Raw genomic sequence first — 23,119 nt, 5'->3', positions numbered from 1 at the left:
AACCAAAAACAAACTATTGTGCTGAAAATCATAAGCGACTTCTCCGGTGCCCGGTCACAATCAGTATGCTGACACCGTTCTCAAGTGCCTTTTCATGATGGAATATAAAAGACGTATAAAAGATGCTGGCTTGGCCAACTACTCTAAAAGGAAGCATTGAAAAAAAAAAGAATCTTCTCCCCTGTTATTATAGCTTTATATTCCTAATGGCGGATGCTAACTCTTAAGAAGCTATTGTACCTGAGCGGTCTGACAAGCAGCCTGAACTAGAACGAAACGTGTGCCTAGGTGTGATTGGCTCAAACCCCGGTGCCAGAGGTTGGAATGACAGTTTCCTCATTTACTTAGTGCTTGATATGAAAGCAAATTAGCCCCTAACCGCCCTGTTAAACTTGTTAGAACTGATAGGTCATGTTAAGGAAATTCAAGGGAAATGTAGTCCGGCAACCTTGATATTGAGTATTCTGAAGGAGACAAACATTATAGCCAACCTGTACCGAGTATGGACTGAATTTGTCATTTCATTCAGTTTCTCGGCTTGTTGAAGCAAACAGTATTCTGATTTTGAACAAAAGTTTAGTACAGTGACAGTATTGAACAAAAATGACAATTTTTTGTGTTTTGTAGCACAACTTATATCTCCCCTATAAAAATGCCGAAAACCAGTGTTGCCGCACTACACTTTTCTTGAATTTCATTTGCTTCACAGGCCCTATATTTTGGCAAGATATTTGTTTTTTTTTGTGCAAATTCGGGTTACTTTAATGCGAATTTGTTGTTAATGAAGGCCGCATTTCTAGTTATCTGCAAGTATTGCCCGGGCCTACTGGTAAATTTTGCTTGCACTACATCTGAATGTGTCACCCAAAACTTACTTTCCTACCATAGGTCCTTGCTTTTCCGAAAGGTGCCAAAATAAATGCTGATAATGTTATTCTGACAAATTTACGCTTGGAGCAACAGATACGCCTTTGTTTAGCACTCAAAAGCCTGAAGTGCTCGTATTGTCAAAAGGTTATGATTTGACATTATGGGGCCTGTGACTTGAGAGTTCAATTTAGATGAATGCAGGTAACAAAGAAGTGTATGTTCTAGTGTATACCAATGCCAGCCCCCGACACCTCTATAAAAATGAAAAAATCTAATGTTTCTGAACTTACCAATGTACGAAGGCCCTCTTGGCGTNAGCACAACTTATATCTCCCCTATCAAAATGCCGAAAACCAGTGTTGCCGCACTACACTTTTCTTGAATTTCATTTGCTTCACAGACCCTATATTTTGTCAAGATATTTGTTTGTTTTTTGTGCAAATTCGAGTTATTTTAATGCGAATTTGTCGTTAATGAAGGCCGCACTTCTAGGTATCTGCAAGTATTGCCCGGGCCTACTGGTAAATTTGGCTTGCACAACATCTGAATGTGTCACCCAAAACCTACTTTCCTACCATACGTCCTTGCTTTTCCGAAAGGTGCCAAAATAAATGCTGATAATGTTGTTTTGACAAATCTACGCTTGGAGCAACAGATACGCCTTTGTTTAGCACTCAAAAGCCTGAAGTGCTCGTATTGTCAAAAGGATGTGATTTGACATTATGGGGCCTGTGACTTGAAAGTTCAATTTATATGAATGCAAGTAACATAGAAGTGTATGTTCGAGTGTATACCAATGCCAGCGCCCCTGACACCTCCTTAAAAATGGAAAAATCTAATGTTTCTGAACTTACCAATGTACGAAGGCCCTCTTGGCGTACATGAGATCGAACTTATGGTCAAGTCTGGCCCAAGCCTCTGCAATGGCGGTAGTATTGCTCAGCATGCAAACGGCTCGAGGAACTTTGGCCATGTCGGCCCCGGGAACGGCGGTAGGGGGTTGGTAGTTGATCCCAACCTTGAACCCTGTGGGACACCAATCCACAAACTGGACACTCCTCTTGTTCTTGATGGCGGCAATGGCCGAATTGACATCCTTGGGCACCACATCGCCCCTATATAAGAGGCAGCAGGCCATATACTTGCCCAGACGAGGATCGCATTTGACCATCTGATTATGCGGCTCGAAGCACGAGGATGTGATATCGGCCACACTGAGACTCTCGTGCGAGGCTTTGTCAGCGCTCAAAACGGGAGCATAAGTCACCAAGGGGAAGTGAATGCGTGGGTATGGGACCAAGTTGGTTTGGAACTCGGTCAAATCCACATTCAGCGCACCGTCGAACCTCAGGGATGCCGTGATAGAGGATACAATCTGTCCAATGAGGCGATTCAGATTGACATACGTAGGTCTATCCACGTCCAAGGACCGTCGGCAGATGTCGTAAATGGCCTCATTGTCCACCATGAAGGAGCAATCCGAGTGTTCCAAGGTGGTATGAGTGGTCAAGATGGAGTTGTACGGCTCCACTACGGCTGTCGCCACTTGAGGGGCAGGATAGATAGAGAATTCTAACTTGGATTTCTTGCCATAGTCGACGCTGAGTCTTTCCATGAGCAAAGAGGTGAACCCAGAGCCAGTTCCTCCTCCGAAGGAATGAAAGATGAGGAAGCCCTGCAATCCGGTGCAAGCCTCACATTGTCGCCGGACCTTGTCCAAGACCAAATCCACGATCTCCTTGCCCACCGTGTAATGTCCACGAGCGTAATTGTTCGCAGCATCTTCCTTACCTGGAAATACAAGCCTATATGTTAACTTGTACATGTTTACTACAACTTAATCCAGTCTGTCACCTACCAGTGAGTAATTGATCCGGATGAAACAGTTGTCGGTAGACTCCGGTTCGGACCTCATCGATGACAGAGGGTTCTAAATCCACAAAGACCGCCCTTGGGACATGCTTCCCCGTTCCGGTTTCTTGGAAGAAGGTCGAGAACGAGTCATCTCCGATGGTCTTATCCGCCCCCATTGTTCCATCCGGTCCGATTCCATGTTCCAAACAATACAGCTCCCAGCAAGCATTTCCGATTTGAACTCCAGCTTGTCCCACGTGAATTGAAAGACATTCCCTCATTTTGAGATTGTTGTTTATAACCTAACGAAATCGACAGTGTCCTCTGCAAAGCGCCTAACAGCACAGCAACGTTGCTTGTTGGCACTTGAAAACGACTGAAAAAAGGGCAATAATAATGTGAGCTGCTTCTTCAATCAGGTTTGTCACATTCAAGGTGTGTTCTGTATTCAGTGTTGTGTACGTACTGTATAAAAAGTGAGAACGAGTGTTAGCGAATATGTGTACGTAGGATGAGAGAGAACGAGAGAGAGAGAGAGATATTGTGTAAAGCTTGGCTCTTACCCGATGCAAGCCGGCAATTCAACTAGCAAACTTTTGACACCGGAATTAGGGCAAGCTCGAAATATCCTCTCCATCCATCCCTACCCTAATCTGCTCGCGGCGAAAAAATACTCTTCTCAATAGTGAAACTTGGCAAAGTTTCAAATTATGCTCAAATGTTCCAAGTGCCCAGATTCGGGTGGCCACCATTGATCAATCTTCTTTTAGATCCTTTGGATAGGAGAGGCGGGTCTTAAATGTGCACAAGCAACTAGAATTTTGGCGTATAAGTAAATAGGAGAGTTTGAGCCCTTTTCTCTCTCGTGTGAATACTTTTCGTTGCTAGTCCGGATGAGTCACAAAAACACATTAATTCATGCAGCCTCACACAGAGAGTTTATGTGACAGAATACGTTTATCTCGTTAGAGTCAATGAAACAACTTGGTTGGGTTGCAAACTGCATACTAGCAGATCGAAGGAATCACAGATATTTGTAGATTAAATAGTTCAACATGTCCATCAAGTATAAAGATTGTCAGCTTCGAAGCCCTATCACATGTGTTTTGTTCAACAGCAAAGCTTCATCATGGAATTAATAGCATCATAGCATAGGAATTAAGTTGGAGCCGGATTGACACCATGTTAGGAGTTGTTATTATCACGGGCTTGTTCCAATTCATTGGTCTCCATCTGATCCACCAACTGATCGTGTTTGTCCCGAGCTTTGTCAGGGTTTTCGGCCTTAGGTTGAATGACTGCTTGCGTTAAATCTTGACCTGATGATTCCACGGGTAGAAACCAAGCCACGAGGGCTGCTAATAGCCCTGAAATGATATTCAACTTAAATTACATTGTTTTTTGCTTCAAGTAACAACTTCTAGATGCTACAGTAGTTTGAAAAGGTTAATTTTCAAGTTACCGAAAGGTTTCCTTTGAGTATTTAGTCGAGGCTAATCTGTGGTCAATTAGAATCCATACGGAAGTGTAAATAATTATTTTTTTAAGCTATCAAATGATTTAAATAATGACCACTAGAAATTAGAGTATATGTTATTCATTAATTCTGAATATTTGCCTATGGACGTCGACAGAGCTCGAAATTCATGCAACACTCTTTACTTTAAATATTTTTTCCCATTATTTCAAAGGCCATTCTGGACATTTTTTGTGATGCCATTACTTAAAACTGATGGTAAATAAGCAAGCACAGTTTATGGATAAGCTATTTTTGGTTGCGAAATGTGAATGCTTTGGCGTTCAATGTCATTTCCCCTCCATTAAGTCTTGATCTTGCAGAAACGCCAATTTTGGATTTTGTCTTACCTAATCCTGCGTAGAGTAACATAGCCGAATACAGGGAAGTTTTAAGGAGGACTTGAGCAATAAATGGCGTAATCATGGCACCAATCCGGGCAAACCCGCTTCCAAACCCTGAAACGAACCAGTTTGCCATGAATTCATAAACCACCCATTAAATCAAAATCTGATATCCAGGAGAGAGTCTTTACCTAGAGCCACGGCCCTTAATTTCGTTGGGAATACTTCTGGTGTATATACATACACAGATTGGAAGAACCCGGCCGCAAATCCACGGGCACCAAACAGGGCCACAACCAGAAGATTCTTACTGAGGGTGCATTCAATGACGACAAGAGAACACAAGGCGAATAAAATGCCATTCACGGCCAAGGTTCTTCGACGTCCAATCCTGTCAATGAGGATCAAGGCCAAAATGGTTCCCGGGAACTCGGCCAAACTAGTTTTGATCAATTCCACGTAGTCCTCGTTCTTTAAGCCACTAAAAGAGATGGATACAAAATTAGTAGCATTTGTCTCGGAGTTATTTCTAATGTATGATGAAGACAAATAATACTGATCCTACTAATCCCAATTGTTTTCCCATGATCACGTCATTTTAAGACAGATGTGTAGATATTAAGAGAGTGCAGGGTAGTCCGATGCTGACCGAGAGAAAAATGTGAATGTGCAAAAACGTTTACGCGAATGAGTGAAGTTTTAGTTCATAGATATTACTTCATTTGCAATTGACTCACTTCCTCAAAAAGATTATTTACGATCCAGGGCTGTCCCAGAGTCTTTACTTATTTTCGGTTGAACGGTTTCTTTTCGAGAATGAAATTAGATTAAAGTTGAGTGATCACATTACCATTATAAAAACAAGACTATTTGAAGACGAAAAATATTGCCAAATATTGAAGCAAACTAATCTTCAAAATTATGATATTTCATGCAGTAGTTCACAATATTACATACTTAAAATATGTCATTTTGCATTCGCCACAAATTGAAAACTCAACTCCCTCCGTTAGAAAATCAACCTTTTCTGTGAGCCCATTTTAAGGTTTTCCTTTTTTTGAAATGCCAACAATGGCTGAAACAAACGTTTTGACAATGGCTCGAAATTTTTCAAAAACCAACTTCTTTGGTGAATAATGTGCTCAAAAAACAAGATTGAAATCTGGGGACGCAAATTTTGGACTACCCTGTAACAATAAGGTGATAAACAACACCATCAAGTGGCCAAAAACTGGCCAATGAATACGAAAACATATGTTATCCTTGAATAGAAAAAAAGCGTTAATACATAACTAATTACCTGCAGATATGAACCGAACATTGTGCTTCTCCCGGAATCCCGTCAATAGTCGAAGCTCCACTAGCAGCACAAGTGTCATGACTTGAATTGAGGAGCTCGGTTGAGAGCAGAACCACTCCATAGTAGGAGAAAGCTGCCACAAACCACAGGAAAAATACCATCACGCTCAATCTGGCTTGACCTTTGCGGAACAAGTCCAGGAATTGACCTCGCTGACCGGCTGTGGTCTCTTCGTCCAGCACGAGATTCCCATGAACTCTTCGTTTCTCGTTCATTTTCGCGATCTAATGGTTGCCATCAACGTTAAGGGTCTTTCCTTCCCATAAAGGTCAATCAATGACTGATGAACACAGAGTAATACTTACGTTGTCGAGAATTTCTTGCACTTCCCGTTTCTTTCCAGTTACGGCCAAGTACATGGGACTCTCGGGCAAATATCTTGATAACGTGAGAAAGAGGAGTAGTGGAATGGTGGAGAGGGCCACCAAGTATCTCCAGCCAAATGTAGGCATGACCAGCCAGGCCAAGAAAGCCAGGAGACAAGCTCCCAAGGCCCAGAAGAAGGACAGAACCATGATGGCCTTTCCACGGGCACTGGATGGCAGATACTCGGCGTACAAGGTACAAGCCTAAGGGATCAGTAACTTCATTGTCGTCACAAATCTATGATCCGCAACCTAGCAACCAAGTTACCTGAGGAACACCCCCGATGAAGATTCCGACCAGGAAACGAAGGAATAGAACCCAATGGAAACTAGGCGCAATTGAGGTCAGGAGGCCAAAATAGCACAGGAAAAACGAGGTCCAAATCAAGGTGGGGCGACGGCCGAAACTGTCGGCCAATTTGCCCCATAAAGGTGAAGATATCATCATGCCTGGAAAGGTTCAAACAGATCATCAAAGTTATTGGGAAAAGGCGTATTGTTCAAATATGACGGCCCTCAAATATTTCCAATGATTTAGCAACAGTTTATAAAGTAGCCAATATGCTGAGAGAGAGAGAGAGCACTAATAAAGGAAATACTTTTAATTACGAAGATGCCAATTCAATGTCAGTACGCATATGTTCAAACGTGTTGGGTTAAGTGACATTTTAGGGAAGCATTCTTTTTCGCGGGGCTTAAAATTGGCATTGGCCCAGCTATTGACTTGCATACGTATTAAGCATGCCTAGTAATCCGAATCAGCTGGTCAAGGGGTATAATGATTTTTCAGAGAGCTACAAAAAGGAAACCTTGTTAGATTTGAAATCAAGTAAACGAAATTCGTCAAATCAAATTTTGACCCTCAGTCAAAGCGAAATAATTTTGAGTGTTAGCCGGACTGGATAAAAAAAGTTTAGATTTGATTTCAAAAAAAGATTTTATTTCATCATATTTCCTCCCTTTTTCAAAAAGTCATTCAAAAAGCCTCATCATACTTTGAGATGCACTCCAATGTGGCGTTGCCATGAGGTTTTTGTGGCAGGCAAAATTTCCATAAGTGGCTACTTGTGGCGGTAGTAGAATATTTTTGGGGGGATATCTTAAAAGTGTATTTCTTCATTTAAATGTCCGTTTAAGGGAAATGTTGTTTTTAGTATTGCAGTTTCGTATTTTTTACACCTTTGGGCACTTTTAAATAAGGGTAAACAAAATGTCCACAAAAATGAAACGCTTAATCTAGTCAATTACGAGTACCTTGGGCTCAGAGGAAACTAATTAAATTGGAAGAAAGTGGTGAAAATGTGACAACTCTAAAAACGCGAAATGCTTTTGATTAGAAATTGAACAATTCAAATTCCTTTTGGGAGTAACGGTTTCTTGTCAGTTTTGTGTCCATTGATGGCCTGAGAATGTACCTCAGTTTTCATTGGCGACATTACCTGACCTACTTAAGGTGTGAAATTGTAATCAAAGTAGAGTCAAAGTTCTCTCATGTTCAAGTCTATTGACCATATCTTCTCATTTTGTGTTGCACCCAACGATTTCTTCCCCGACTTTGAATGAAAGTGTAAAAATCGTAGAAAGAAAAATAACATTTAAATGAGAAGGCCATAAAACTTGGTCCAATGTTTTGCGACTATTCATGACCTTCGGCCTTTTTCCCTTCAGTTTTTACTACCAAGCGGGTTGTAAATTTACTTTGAAGCTGAATATTGCAGGGCAAAGAGTTGCCTTCATTCTCACACTTGATTCTTCTAAAGGCCCTTTAACCAATTGAAAATATTAAATAAAACCTTGTAGTGTAATGGGAAACACTTGGGGATATTCATGGTTTCTCTGTTTTATTACACAAATGGAACAAAAACAGTAATAGGGATAGATAGGAAATGCGATCGGAAATGTAGCGGAGGGTCAAAACGTCTCAACGAGAAGAACAAAAGAGTGGGCAGGAGTTTTTACTGAATTAAATGGATTGATCCAAACTAAGAAAGGCGATTATTTTTCTGAGGACCCAAGACTTTCATGTGACATTGAAGCTCTTGGAATTTTGACACAAACGCAGTAAGATTATGGTTTGCCAAACCCCTCGGTAATATTTCCAGACAGCTTGCTGAATGTTTTCATATTTCAATGCGGCCTCAATTCCGTTTTTTGCATCTAAAGCTCATTCTGTCATTTTGCATTGCTTTTTTTTTGCGGACTTCCTTATTGTTCTGAAAATGGAGTTCCCAGTGGTTCAAGACGAAAAACTTATTCATCTTACTTAACGTCATTTTCTTACCAAGTGTGCATTTACCATCGTGCTAAAGTGTCTGGTCATGGATCCATGGTCCAGTACTTCCATTTTTGCGGAAAGCCCCTTATTATTATTCTCAGCGATATTTTTGCATTCTATAATTAATTAAAGACCTTCTCCAGTAACGAAAGAGAACGTTTCATGGTTAGGAACTAGAACCTCAAAAATGACCCCGTATTTTTGCAGCTAAATTTGTCGAAGACGAAAGGCGAAGGAACAAATTCCCTTTTTGACAACATATTCTTGTTTTTTCATATCAAGCTAATTACAACTTCGATCTTTTATGTGTTGTCGCTAGTTATTTCTATAAACAAGGCTATAATTAAGAAGCTAGGCTAGTGCAGTTTTCTAAAATGACAAAGGTCCCCGGTTCGATTCGCGTCCCCGACCTTTCTCTTGGAAACTTTAACGCCCACAGACGGAGAACAAATCTGATACCGGTCATGAAACTGACAATTGGAGTTTGGGAATGGATGAGGTTCACCCCTCCAACCTTATCTAGTACACCAAAAAAATCATAAATCATAAATCCAACATACTACCACAGTTTTAATCAGTGGAACAACGTTAATGTTGATGATAAATAGACGTCTTAAAGGTGGACAGTTTTGGACAAGAACCTTGAAAGGAGTCTTGTTCATCAGTGGTGCGAGAAATATCCTCTAAAATTAACAATTCATAACAATTCATCTCAATTCACGATGCCTGAAAAGGTATTCTTTTTAAAGCTTGTTCGGTTCTGGTAAGGATCAATGCCGCAAATCATATTTGTAACATTTCTTGACCCGTGTCGCTATAGTGAGGGTTACTTTCAAAGTCAGGTCAGCTAGAGGGCTTTAGCTAAGAGGAAAAGACCCACGTAAGATTCCTTTAGAGATTTCTTTTGGCATCCCTCGCACAAAAAAATAGTAAATTGCATGACCACTCACAATAAACAAAAGGTGCTGCAAGATTTAGCTGAAGATTACCTTACGCATAATCATCAATCACCAAGAACAATTCGCTTAATATGTCCTACTTTAGCACCAGGCTCTATTTCTAAAGCTACGAAAGCGCTCTCTGACGGGCAATTGGAACCCCTTTTTAAAAAGGCGAGACCCGTATAGTTTTGCGTCCTTTGCCATCGGAAGGACTAGAAAAAATATTTTACCTAAGAACACCACAGTCGTCAAGAAGGCTTGCTGTGATTGCGTGATGTGCCACTGACAATGGAGTGCGGGTGCCAGGATGGACAGGATCATCATCTCCATGGCATCCGCAATGTTGGCAAAGCCCACCATCAGACTCAGGTACATCTGGAAGCGGCCGAAGCCAAAGTTGTCGATGGCCTGGCCCACGGTGTACAACTCCAGATCCACATTGGCCGGCATGATGACGGATAAACGATGATGTCTGGACGCACAAAGTGGTGTCACACTGGCACCTATTTTCACTGGAACTATTTTAGACACGCATGCCAACCATCACCACCGCAAAGCAGGTGAAAAAGCCGCACACACTGTAAGAAACTTCGATGTGCTAGGGACTGATTGAGTTCAAGAAAAAGGCCTTTTCTCGGCCTTCACTACCTCAACACCAACAATAGCAATGCTGCTGACAAGTGACAACGCATCGCCCTAAATTGTCAAGAACCATATCAACTTGTGCTCTTCACAGGAACTCGTCTGCGAGGTCCGCCCGTCCTGATTTTGGTTCTACGTAGACGGACTCTCAAGCTCTTTGAGTAGTGTTATAACTACTCCATGTACTACTACTGTACTAGGCACATAGTAGGCCAGCGTTCAATGAGTGCCTAGCAGTCATGGATGGCATAGTTTCTGAACGAGTGTAGGTAGTGAAGTTGGTAGTAGGTAGGTAGAGTCGGGCCTGATTTTTCTCTCGGCACTTGTCCTACAAAATGACATCATAACATTATATCCGATGCCATATGTAGCATGTTGTTTCATTGATGTGTGTTTACTCCATAACAATCTTGGCTTTAGAACGTCAGAGAGACGGTCTTTTGGAAAAGGTCTTTGTAGTGGTGTGGGGTATTTTTGTGAAAGCCCCTTGAATTGCCAAGTTGCACATATGTATGATTTGTGAGAAAGCAATAATGTAATATCCATCCCCTCCTACTACCTTAATTTTAAAGAGGGTGTGGCGGTGAGAAAGTCATCTTAGCGATCGTGACCATCTATAACTTGCTGGACACACCTCCTCATTCTACTTCTCGCAATCACTACTTGAGCACTTAGTTATTTTTTCATATGCTACGGAATAACAAAGCTCATGGGCATGACTGCATTAGGCATCTTTTTTGTTACTTTTATTACTTACAAATGTTTCATGCGTCAGACTTAAAAAGAAGATTCCTCAGAGAAGAGTCGATTGTACGCTTGGTTGAGTGAATGGAGGTCATTGGTTCATTGGTAGTATTCGGACCATGATGCAATCGATAAGGGGCAAAGCCAATCCATCTACAATTACATATGATCATGATGTGTGGCGCACCGCCACTTTAAACTACAACCATTTGCATACAAGCGCAATCTACTAGACGAGGTTTTTTAATACCGATCCTTGAAGATATTACAACAAGTGGGAGGATGCAGTATTTTTATCCAATATTTGTAGCGATCCATTTGAAAAGTTCAAACTCCAAACCGATTTGAAATTCATGCTTTATTTTTACATTGTTTTTTGATCCCCGATTCTTTGCATAGGTTTTGCTGGGAGACGCTCAACGGTCTCGATTCAATGCTCGGTTTGTGAATCAATCATCCCGATGATCGAGTTAGCACGATTTGCATGAAGATATGAACCACTCCGAAAATGGACTCATGATAGGTACATCCTCATTAAAAATGCGCTTCTTGTATTTCACGCTTTGATATGGTTGATTATTTTCAATTTATATGAATGCCTGAGTTATATATCTGTAGGTTAAAGTTCCTATAGTGGGATATTTAAAGCATATTTGATTGACAGTGTTATGGGCTATATTAAGCGTCTTCATTTTTGGCAAAATTAAGTCCAGTATCATGTGTAATTAAAGAACATTCTTATGTTGGAATTGGCTTGTTACAAGCATGAATATGTTTCAGGTACTTAAAATGGTGCTTGGTGTTATTGCTTCTTTTTCAATACAAAGAACAACTTTTGCTTTCACATTTGAGAGTATACCCTTTTCATCAGTTGTTTAAACATCATATTTTGGGCACATTGTGCCCAAAAGATTATGACAGGCATTGAGGAAAACAGGTTGCTCAAGTTTGAACAAAGTTTAACTTCTTTTGGCTGCTTTAGTCCAAAAAAAACTTAATTCTTTCTTCATATTTTAGCATATCATAATAACTGAAAACAGCTAGTTGCAGTACTGTAATGGTAGACTTTCCAATTTGCGAATCCTGGTTTGAACCCAGGATAGCGGAGTCCAAGCTTCTTTGCAGAATTTAAATCACAGCATGAGTTGCTGCCTTAACAATTTAAATGGGTAAACCTGCAATCATTCCCAAGGACAAGGTAATAATAGATATCACAAGTTTGCTTGTAACAACAGAGCAGAGGTATCCCTTAATTGGGACGCCCATCATCAGATGGCAGGTTGAGCAAGAGCTGTCTTCTGACTCCAAACAAACAAACAAATAACTGAATAAATTATTGCAGGAAGAAAGTTATGAAGAGCACATCAAAAATATATTTTTTTTCAATATTTGGCTCTAACTATACACAAGATGAGTTTGCTATAGCTCATGAACTAATAATACTGTTACACATCAACATGAACTTTGCAGCTCTAAATTTATTTTCATTTTTTTGGTTTTTTATTTCCTTTTTAAGCAGTTATAGTGCTTTCATTTATTCATAAATAATAAAAGAAAACAAGATTCAAGTTATTTGGTTATAAAGCGTGAAGAGCATTTGTATGATTAACAAAGTTCTGTGTGATTTAGATCTGTTGAGTGTTTCATTACATTGGTGGTGAAGACACATGAATAGAATGTATTGATCATGAAAAACAACGTGGAAAAGTGTGGCCTAGATTAATGTGAGAGTAAATTAGGTGGGTGGGCTGTGCTGTTAGTTTTCTCCAGGCAAGCAAATATTGTTGGTCTTCAAGACATGCACCGGGTGGCCAAAAGTATCTGAGACTTCTTGTTGTGGCATGCCTCTAACACATGCCTCTATCTCATATCATTGCTGCCCAATCCTATGCACTCCACGCCCAAGGCTGTGCTTTGATCTTGGTGATGGTTGGGATTGGGTGCAGACCAAAGTTCTTGGCCAGAACCATTGGAATCATCTCCAAGGCATCTGAGAATGCTCAATAGTCTTGATCTTATCAGCCCAAGAGATTCCTGAAGCTCCTCCACCTTAAACCACCCAATTAATGTGCACCAGATTTCGGACCAAGCACAATGCTTCGAATTCTGGCATTTCTCAAAGACAAGCATGCAGTCCTTGGTGGTGGTGTTGGATGGTCATGCTCATGTACTTGTCAGTCATTCTGCTCTGAGCTATGTCTCTGACTCCATTTCATATTTACATAAAGAAAATAAATGGGACAGTTTTTTTAAACCTTTGACAATGATGTTCCCTCTCTTGTGTTTGGGAAAGCCCCTTTGGGAAACTTGGGCATAACTGCTCTTCAATATTCAATGTGTCCTGCGGTTCAGAATCTGCACGAAACATAATGTAACAGGTGTGGTACCAAAGGTCATCTCGTGGACAATACCAGCTTTGCTGAGCTTGTTGCCTGTCAGTACTGGGAATCAAGGTCATCAACAAAATAGTGTGCACAGCAATCTTGGCCATCTGGCAATGACACTTGTTAATGACCTTTGAGCCTAATGCGGTCATGACCATTTGGATCAGGTTCTTGGGATTCTTGGGGTTCACCTCAAAGCAATTAGCCATGGATTCTAAATGTTCCATAACACATTTGGCCACCAACTTGATCCAAATGGGGGGGATGCCCCATTCATTCAAGGCCTGAACCTATCCAACAAAGCTCCACAGAGTTCCAATATGCCCATGGTCCCTCACTAATCTCATCATCTTGTGACTGTGATAACTGAACCATCAGCTTGGCCACCTTGTGGTCCACATCCATCATCTTCAGGATGGTGGGCCCATCATTCATAATGATGATGTCATTGTCTGAACTGACTATGAGCTTGTCCAGACACTTGGAATCCAATGAGGTGCGCAACGTGGCCGAAATCAAACATTTCGCCATGATGTGACTTTTCACAGCATCTTTGCTGGTCAATTGGTTTTGATTGGCTTGATCCTGGAGGATGAGGAAGGGTTGCCCATACTTGTCAGTGACTAAGCTTCCAATTGAGATTTACAATCCATGGATGGCTGAGGTTTACCACAATTTCTAGGATGATATCCAGATCCGTGCTTGCTCTTTGTTGTTCCTGTCTGGCTTTCAGTTTGTGTGCCTTGTTTTACTTTCTTTAAAAAAAGCAAAAATATTTGAAAAAAATCCAAAACTAGCAAAAAGTAAGTAAAAGATTATTGTACAACTTTTGCCCAAAACAATAGTAGTCAAAATACCTGATGTAGCACAGTTATCATAGATTTTAATTTACTTTAACTTATTCTCTAACCGGGCATGGCGAAAATTATAGCTTTGCATCAGAATTTTTCCAGATTTTGTATTTTAGTACCCAATTTTCTTCTTGCCTCAGGTACCTAGTGTTATGTTCTTTTAGTCTATTTTTCCAAGCCCAACTTATAGTTGCCAAACAACTTTGCGACAAACTAATTCTGTCAACTTTCATTCTTAGTTTCATCGTCCACTTTGCAAGAGGTTCTTGACCAATTATACCTTGGTAATCAACACGTTCGTTGCTACCTCACAAATGAAAATGAATTAGTAATATTTGCTTGTTCGCACCTGCACCGTATGTCGAGAAGCAAAAACCAGCAAGTGTGCGCTGCGATCAATTGGCATCTATTTCAGGATGGAACTTTCTCTATAGCACCTGACAAAGAATATAAGTTACATATCAGAGTTTTTCCCTCACCGTTAGCGTTTCATTTTTTCAACGAAATCAATCGCCAAAGAGTGAAATAAACAGTTTATGAAAACACTTATGGTAAAGTGCACTTACACTATTCCTTCAAGATTACAAAATCTTCCTCCCGCTGCTATCTGATTTTTCGACAACTCAATCAATCACTTGTCAGGAAACCACTACCAGTTAAAAAAATATAAATGTGCATAAACGTCGGCTCTGAATAGATTTCCTTTTTTAAAAAGATACTGCTATCTATCCTATTGAACCTGAATTGATTTCGTGGTACAACCAAGTCTACACAACAAAAATATTTCACGAAATGAGCAAAAACTCAAATATTCACGGCGTTGAGTAAGAAGCCGCAAACACGGATTTTCACGATTTTTCGACCAAGGTTAAAACTTCTTTTTCTTTAATCTTTTTGTTCTACGACAAACCCATCTCGTCTCGGAGGCTTTACATTTTGAAATGATATTCTTTTCTAGGTTCAGTTTTTCGTAGGCTTTTATACGCGATGAAGCTGAGGCTTCAGTTCTTACTTTTTGGTCTCATTCATTGAAGAAGAATAACGTGTGGCTAGAGTGTCTTTTGGGTAGTTGAGTTCAAAATCCTCATATCCGAACAGACTCTCCCGTTTGAGAATTGACTCGTTGAAGGCCCATGTAAAAAAAAAGCTTTTGAACGGCCTCGTGAGTTTGAATTAATCATTAGGTCGAAAATGACAACCTCTTCTACAGTCAAAGAGAAAAGAGTGTCCAAGAAACCAGGAACTCTCAAACACTGAATCTGTGCGTTCCAACAGCCCGATCAAAGGCCAGAGAAAACTCTTTCTTAATTCGGTCCGCATGAAAAAAAAACACACTGGCAATGACAACCCGACAATCCGAGTCACTCAAGCAATTCAGACGGTTTGTTCAAGACCTCCAATTGGCCTTGACATGTTGAGGCAACTTTAATTTCTAAGACTTCTAGCATTTGCCTTCTTCCCCTCACCTCAATAAATTGGGCCCTTTTTGCCTCTCTGAGTCTGAACCAAGAAGTGGAGGATGATCTAATGACAATGTGAAATACATTCAATGGAATCATATTCTATATTTTGCATTAACTTTGCGTCCGCTCTGGACTGGATTCAATGAACTGTTATGATTAATCACCATACTTGGAGATGAGAAATCGGCGCATGTCAAACTGATTCTCAACGCTTCACACATGACCACAATCGTCCGTTACTATCAAATTCACGCAGGGTCTCTGTCTATTCATCATTCTTGTAACGAATGTTTCCATTCAAAAAAGCTATAAATCTCAAATTTCGATTTAAAACGAGTGCTAATTTTTTACGACTTTCAGTAGATTTTGAACTAACGATTCAGACGTAATTGAAAGTTTATTCTTAGCCCTGCTTTTACTGACGCTTAAATAAGTATGAGAATTTTAATTAATATAAAGAACGCATTACAATTAACCTCACCACTCTGCCCAACAGACAAAAACTTAGGCAATAAAAAATGATTGAAACTGAGTACTGAACACGAAGAGAGGACTTTTGAAAATGCCGCCGGGGACATTTTTCCCAGAGATTTTTCAGAGTGCACCGGTACAATTATGAAAAGGGCGAGAGTGCGAAGTATAAGGATTCTAATCCTGACTTACTCCCTAGCCCTGAGAGGGCACTTTTTCAGGCATTACAAAGGAGCTCAAGCGCCAAAGACTAAAAACGCACGATAAGCACTGGGATGGATATCATTGTCGTACGACAAATACGACACTTCACTCTAGTTGTCAAAAAAAATGATCAAGTGTCAGTCGACATTGTGACATCAACCGGTGAACTTGACATTGTGTAGTGGTCCCTACCAAGTACAAAGTGCTGGTTGGTGAATGAAGGGCAATAATTAAGGTTCAGTTCAAAAAAACAATAGCAGAAAAAATTGAGAGTGGATAACAACCATGCACCCCTGATATTCTTATTCTAGTGACACAATGAAGCATTTCCAAGTACGAATATATCTTATAAACTTCAGTGCAACCAGTGCATATTCATCCATGATCTCTTGTTTTAGATTTTAGATCAGCTCCCAGTATTCATTATCCTGTTTGTGGTGTTGAGCCATTCCTCCAGCTTCGGATTTCAACTAGCTCCTTTCTTCACCCCCAAACCCCATTATCCCCCTTCGCATCCTCACCATCATCATCATCATCCTCATCATAAACCTGAGCACCATCCGCAACATTATAGAGAGGCCCATCATTCCGGTGAGGCCAAGGGGCCTGTTTGTAAATGTGAATGCAAATTCGCTCAGGTAAGTGAAATATGAGAGTCATGGGATAAATATGAAAATCAGAAACTTCATAATGAGCCATGGTTGCAGAGTGGTCAAATTTGTCTGAAAGGGCGTGGGTTTGAATCCTGCCTTGGAAAGAAGGATACGATTGGAGTGAACTACGTAGAGCTCGAAGAAGAGAGGTGTCCCTCAAACCAAGCCTCTTGAGACATTGTTTTGAACCCATTTTGATGGTTCGACAACAAGGTGTCGGGGCGACCTACTTCCATTACATTATTGAGTTCCTACCAAAGTAGTCAAAAAATCCGGAACTAGGAATTGAGAAACACGCAACTTACTGTATTCAAAATCAATCCACATCACACACAGTTCAAGCACAATGGAACCCTAAAAATCTCATTTTGGCATTTCTGAACATAGAACTGTACAGTTAATAAACATTCGGGGCACCAAATGGCCCTGAGGTGAGTTTCTTAAACGCTTGTATCTCTGAGTTAAGGCTTAACTTAACCGTCACCCAGAATGAGAATCCGCTCACCATTTTGTCGAGTGTATTTTCATACCGATTAACGTAAAAGTCCCTAACTGCAAGGTACGAGCTTTAAAGAACAGGTCTCGCGTTGGGTTGGCATTGATTTTCACATGGAAAACTTGAAGATTTCTCATAAATTATACACTAACTTACGCTTATGGATCTAGCTTACTTAAAAAATAAACCTAGAAATACAATTATGTTATAACCCTCTAAGGTTTCTCGGACAGCGTTTCGGCAAGTGTTTTTCTTTGACTTATGTACAAACACACCAATATCACGGTGACACTTTAGAGCTATTTTTTTTTTTTGATAATGTCGGTCTACGGATCCAACAAACTTAAAATGGAGTCTTCTTCTCTCATCTAAGCGTCACCTTAAAAAGTTTTTTACATATTTATGTTGGACAAGAACGGTGCTCTAAATTGGAAATGTATGTTTCATAAGTAGCAAACTCAAGAAACTCTGGGATTTTCTTTGACAAACTGTATAAAAAATAGATTTCAAGAAAGGGTTGTTGGAACATTACTTTTTAAGGATTTCAAATTTGGGCTAAACGCTTCTTATTAAAGTTATTTTAGCAACAACCTCTCTGTTAAGCCAAGACCTCAAGGATAATTATTTCGATTTGGGGAAAAAGCAAAACTTGCAACAAAAAGGGATAATCGTATCAAAAACAAATCCGTAATTTGATAATTACGAGTACTTTCCTTTGTTCGTATATATATTAATTATGGGGTCACTCACAAATACACAGTTTGCTTTGAACGAAGAAGAAAATTCAATTTTTGCAATCTGCAATATTTCAATCGCAATTGATAACATGCAATAGATGAGATACTCTTGCATAATTTAAAATATTTATGATAATTTCCATTTAAATCACAAGTCTGCTTGTGGTGTATTCGTACGTATCCACCAACTCCATGTTACAGACTAGAGGCTCCTCCTCTAAAAATGAGAAGTTGTATTCAATTTTTAGAATGCCCCCCCAAAATCGATATTTATAGAGATCAAACATGGTCTATTGCAGTTTGAGTATGCTCTTATTTCAAAGTTGATTGTTTTCCTCCAGTACCAGAAATGTCATGAAGTAGTGAAGGAGAACTGCCACGTGGAATATGAAACCAAATGCGAGGAGTATCCCGGGAAAGAGGTGTAAGTTGGCTACCTTAAAGATAAAAAAATCACTTCCATCAATATATATACTTTTTATTCTTCCAATGGAATCAGGTGTGTGGAAACCCCAAGGGAGGTTTGCGACGAAGGAGTAAAGGATGAGTGTCATAAGGAGCGTAAATGTCAAACAGTGTACAAAAAGAAGTGTATTAAGATACCTTACGATGTGTGCATCAACAAACCGGTTCGTTTGATTTATTAGCCTTTTTGAGCAAACCTTGGGAGTGGCGGTTTTTAAAACGATCCTTTTAATTTTAGAGTTGCTACACGAAATACTTTGAACGCTGCCAGCCAGATTATCATCATGGCAAACAATGCAAGAAGGTCCCACAAGAGGTTTGTTTCTTCGTAATTGACTGTAGTTTTAATCGCGTGTTTTTTGAAACTTAACAAGTTTTCAGATTGTTTCATAAACCAATCAAGTTTAGTAAACGATCTAGTAACTATTGATCGAAAATAATGAACATAGTGACTCCTTTTTTTCTAAATATGTTTAAAAATCTAATCAGGATATTGTCACTGACTTTGTTCCCGGTTAGTCGGGATAAGTCAAAGAAATAACGAGATACCAATTGAGGTTGTTCCACAATTCACAGGGACAATGGTAGTCTCTAATTGGTTTTACGACTTCCCAACAACTCATACCGACGCATGCATGAATTTGTTTTTCGAATCAAGGTCAGCTCGTAAATCATGGTGGATAACCCCGTTTTCATAGAGGCTGTCATGTAAATGCATATATACCTATACAACCCTTTGGAAGATTCAAGTTTTTATTGAACATCATCTTCATTCTTTCTGCGGGTTTGTTTGTCAGTTGATGGTTTTATTTTCATAGACTTGATCAATTCGTTGTATTTGCCCTGCAAAAACTATTATTTTTCCATAGTACTGTTTGTTTGACTGGATTACTAATAGAATCGTGTTTAAGATGATCAACCTATTTACTGAACAAAATAAATTGTTAAAATACGTCAATTAGATAATAAGAACACAATCAACTGACCCCTGAATGGTCGTTCCTGCGATCGTGGCATTCCAAATCTGATTGGAGGCTTGCCTTTTTCATCAAACTAAGGAAACCAATTCACGTTCGGAATGCTGCTCATTACTTTGCATTAATTACAAACCACGAAAACTGCGAACCTCAAAAATATTTGGCCGTTTCAACGATTTTTGAATACTTCAAATATTGACGTGAGTCCATTAGATATGCCAACACTATTTGGTCGTGAAACTAGTCTCTTATTTTTCAATTGAATGCTCTATTTCACCTTCTTCAGCATTGTACCTATTCAAAAAAATGTCACAAGAATTACAACGAGAAGTGCAAAGATGTTCCAAAAGAAAAGTGCAAATACGTGGAGACCTGTGTGAAGAAACCGTACAAGAACTGTAAAACCACTTACGACAAGTCCTGCAAAAACGTAAGTCTGGCCGCGCCCGAAACGTGATCTCAATCTTCATATCGTCATGAAAATTACCATGCCCCGATCAAATTCCTCGGAGGGATGAACTATCTTTAGCAAAGCTACAGTAATTCCAGTCATTTCTTGCTCGGGGGTGGCTGGGATGGCAAGGAGGAGGTACTAGCAATGCATGCAATTCTACAAGACAGAATGAAAGCAGGACGTGAACCCGGTACTTCTCGTAAGTATGAACTACGTACGGACGGACGATCGTGGGTTGAACAAGATTGTTATCGTCCATGAAGCGGGATGACAAGGCGAATCCGAAGGTGATCAATCATATACTGCTGTACATTCCTTGGCTCTTTTCTTTTGTAAGTCGGATGTCACCAAGGTTCATTCAAAAATATCTTCTATCTCGTCCTTGCAATCCGTTGCTGCACTAATTGGTTTTGACGAATGACACCAAAGTCTTGAACAGTGGCGTAAAAAGCACTTTTGTTCGAATAGGAACCCGTGCGGACATGTAATCCTTTCCCAAAGAAGAAATGCCAAAAGGTGATCAAAAAGATACCAGATTATCACAAAGTGGAGGAGTGTCAACGATGCAAGCAGGTTAAAAAAGAGGTACGTATTTGTTGCTAGTGCGGAATTGTTCGCACATTCCTAAGTTACAACTTTGTGATCATCTTTGATCCTACTAGGTGGTGAAAAAAGTTCCCAAAGAGCAATGTCACAAGGAACCTAAGCAAGTATGCCACACGGAACACAAGCAGAAGTGCGACAAAGTCCCCAAAGAGAAATGTGAAACTGTCTACGAGGACAAATGTACCGAAACGCCCAAAAAGGAATGCGTTACCAAATATAAGAATCGTTGCCAAAATGTCCCCTACGAGGTATGAAATTGCATAAGTTATGTCCTACATTCAATCTCCAATCTGATTGTCTCGACATTTGAAGGATTTGATAAAGATCATAATTCAGAATCGCGCGCTTGCAAATTGTTTCAGGATTGCCAAGTGAAGACCGAAGAAGAGTGTCATTACGAGAACAAGTGTCACACCCACTACCAAATGACGTGCAAGAAGCCCAAGCACAATCCTGAACCTGATGATCATCACGTTGAGCAACCGGTAGATCCAGAGAAACTATTTGATCCAAACCAGGCCGAGCATTACGGCGCACCCCAAGCTCCACCCTTGGCTCCTCCCCCAACACATCTACCAGATCACTCACATACCACAAGCTTCCCACAAATCTCCACCTTACCCCCACGTCACCGCAATCCCAATCTCAAGTTTCACTCCCGACCACACTATCAATATTACGGCAAACCAAAGCGGCAGATACCGCCTGCTCCCGAATCCGAGCCGCAAGAGGAAAAGTTTTCCGGATTTGAACCCGACTTCCTGTCCGATGACTATGATCCTGAGTTGGACACTTTGGGTTTCATGAGTCGGCAGCTGCAACTAACCGGTCTCCGACCGCGAAATCAATCTAGGGTGACCAATCGGCGCCAACTGGACAGTTTGGACTACGGATACGTGAAGAAAAATTGCGAATATGAGCCGAAGACTGAATGTAGACAAGTACGATGGATGATAAGTGAATCGCTGTCTTTGTTTCAGTTCGTAATTTGAATGTGTTTTTTTTTTTGCTTTCAGGAAAAGAAATGCCAATCTATCCCGGCAACTAAATGTAGCACCCGATATGAGACCAGGTGCGATCAGATCCCAGAGGAGGAATGCAAGGTCAAGTTACAACGCGATTGCCAACAAGTGCCTCGAGAAAAATGTTCCACGATCTATTCTGAGAAGTGCCATGACGTCCCTCACAAGGCGTGTCAAACCCATTACGAGAAAAAGTGCAACACCATTTATGAGGAGGTTAAAACTTTAGAGTTGGAAAATCAGTGTTATTGGCCTGAGAGCCAACACAAGAATGAGCCTTGTACATAAGTGCCAGCACATAAATAGTTAGCGATTCCAATATTTTGAATACGTTGCGAATTCATTTTTATATCTATCATTTTCAAAGTGCAGCTTTTAATCGGCAAAAAAATAAAGGTCCAACATTTTTCTTGTTATCACGGATGAAAATAAAGTAATCATGACAAACATCTTGATCATTCCGCAATTTCCCTCTACAAATCAATCATTGTCTTGATTGCCCGTGGGTCGGTTGACCACGTTCCTTTGAATGCACTGGATTAACCATTCGATGCCTTCCACCACTCCATCGCCCGTGAGACCGGACGTGGGCAGTACCATGCACTCGCGATTTCCAATTTTTTCATCATTGTCCTGAAAGATGGGCTTGACCTCTCTCACTCCCATGGATTCTATAACGAGCAAACAGCATTTGTATTGATACTCTAAGGCCAGCTTGAGATGAGTCTTACCTGGAAGATCTTGTTTGTTGGCCAGGACCAAAAGAGGTACCCCAGTAATGTTAGAATTGGAAATCATGGCGTCAAAAGCGGCCTTCGATTCGCTCACTCGCTCCCGGTCATGGGAGTCGACCGTGAATATCACGGCGTGGCATTCCGCATAATACTTGTCCCAAAGAGCTTGGAGCTCCTCTTGTCCGCCCAGATCCCAGAAGTTTAACCTAAATTAAAATCAATCCACGGTTCATCCAGCGTCAAAGAGCAGATAAAAGATATCTCACCTTATGCCATGAGTGTCGATTCGACCAATATTTAGTCCTACTGTGGTGGTGATTTTAGATGTGTTGACTAAAGGAGCCTTGTCCGAGTTCTTCCCATCATATTTCCGGGTTAAAGGGATGAGACTCTTGGTGCGTTTTTCTCCGAACTTGGCTTTGGCGGCTTCTAAGAAAGTGGTCTTGCCCGCATTGTCCAAGCCCAAAATGAGGACGAAGAACTCCTCCTTCTCCGTTAAGGACTTGTAGAGGCCCGAGAAGAGTGTGTACATTATGATTATTACTTGACTTTCACCGTCTCATGTCGATTTGTTTTCCATTTGTTTGGAATGGTTTCGATTGCAGTGTCTGTGGTGACGTTTGCAAGGCTCAAGTTATCTTGTCGAACCCTGGCTCGTTTCTAAAATAGCAAAACAACTCACGATAACGAG

General features: G+C 40.4%; 5 protein-coding genes across 8 annotated transcripts in view; 1 reads left to right on the top strand and 4 right to left on the bottom strand.

The window, feature by feature from the left end:
* LOC131892659 (tubulin alpha-1D chain-like) overlaps window positions 1-3,443 on the bottom strand; it is a 15,179-nt gene extending 11,736 nt beyond the window's left edge. For 3 of the 4 annotated variants that reach the window (XM_059242480.1, XM_059242481.1, XM_059242479.1), the window contains exons 1-3: window positions 3,288-3,443; window positions 2,729-3,100; window positions 1,725-2,661 (exon numbers count right to left, since the gene is read on the bottom strand). In XM_059242480.1, coding sequence (XP_059098463.1) covers window positions 1,725-2,661; window positions 2,729-3,005 — 1,214 coding nt within the window. In that variant the 5' untranslated portion in view covers window positions 3,006-3,100; window positions 3,288-3,443. Of the gene's footprint in view, window positions 1-1,724; window positions 2,662-2,728; window positions 3,101-3,190 lie in introns of all 4 variants that reach the window. The other variant, XM_059242482.1, reaches the window with a different exon arrangement.
* A 196-nt stretch (window positions 3,444-3,639) lies between these two features.
* On the bottom strand, window positions 3,640-10,340 carry LOC131892657 (synaptic vesicle 2-related protein-like). Its single transcript, XM_059242478.1, has 7 exons — window positions 9,756-10,340; window positions 6,578-6,759; window positions 6,250-6,513; window positions 5,885-6,168; window positions 4,776-5,065; window positions 4,591-4,698; window positions 3,640-4,091 (listed from the first exon to the last, which is right to left on the bottom strand). The coding sequence occupies exons 1-7, from the start codon at window positions 9,973-9,975 to the stop codon at window positions 3,910-3,912; spliced, it is 1,530 nt and encodes a 509-aa protein (XP_059098461.1). The 5' UTR covers window positions 9,976-10,340; the 3' UTR covers window positions 3,640-3,909.
* Window positions 10,341-13,259: 2,919 nt separating this feature from the next.
* On the bottom strand, window positions 13,260-13,826 carry LOC131893359 (T-complex protein 1 subunit epsilon-like). Its single transcript, XM_059243356.1, has 3 exons — window positions 13,668-13,826; window positions 13,344-13,585; window positions 13,260-13,266 (listed from the first exon to the last, which is right to left on the bottom strand). The coding sequence occupies exons 1-3, from the start codon at window positions 13,824-13,826 to the stop codon at window positions 13,260-13,262; spliced, it is 408 nt and encodes a 135-aa protein (XP_059099339.1).
* Window positions 13,827-16,319: 2,493 nt separating this feature from the next.
* On the top strand, window positions 16,320-22,141 carry LOC131893205 (uncharacterized). The gene is made up of 10 exons (XM_059243179.1): window positions 16,320-16,617; window positions 16,683-16,922; window positions 18,512-18,594; window positions 18,670-18,799; window positions 18,874-18,951; window positions 19,899-20,042; window positions 20,535-20,651; window positions 20,729-20,920; window positions 21,035-21,613; window positions 21,689-22,141. The coding sequence occupies exons 1-10, from the start codon at window positions 16,603-16,605 to the stop codon at window positions 21,980-21,982; spliced, it is 1,872 nt and encodes a 623-aa protein (XP_059099162.1). The 5' UTR covers window positions 16,320-16,602; the 3' UTR covers window positions 21,983-22,141.
* Window positions 22,050-23,103, bottom strand: LOC131893207 (ADP-ribosylation factor-related protein 1-like). Its single transcript, XM_059243181.1, has 3 exons — window positions 22,695-23,103; window positions 22,426-22,634; window positions 22,050-22,365 (listed from the first exon to the last, which is right to left on the bottom strand). The coding sequence occupies exons 1-3, from the start codon at window positions 22,958-22,960 to the stop codon at window positions 22,175-22,177; spliced, it is 666 nt and encodes a 221-aa protein (XP_059099164.1). The 5' UTR covers window positions 22,961-23,103; the 3' UTR covers window positions 22,050-22,174.
* Between the last annotated feature and the right edge of the window lie 16 nt (window positions 23,104-23,119).

This window comes from Tigriopus californicus, chromosome 2 (assembly GCF_007210705.1).
Source record: "Tigriopus californicus strain San Diego chromosome 2, Tcal_SD_v2.1, whole genome shotgun sequence".
Lineage (NCBI taxonomy): Eukaryota > Metazoa > Arthropoda > Copepoda > Harpacticoida > Harpacticidae > Tigriopus > Tigriopus californicus.
Note: the sequence above shows the minus strand (reverse complement) of the source record. Positions and strands in the feature narration are given on the sequence as shown.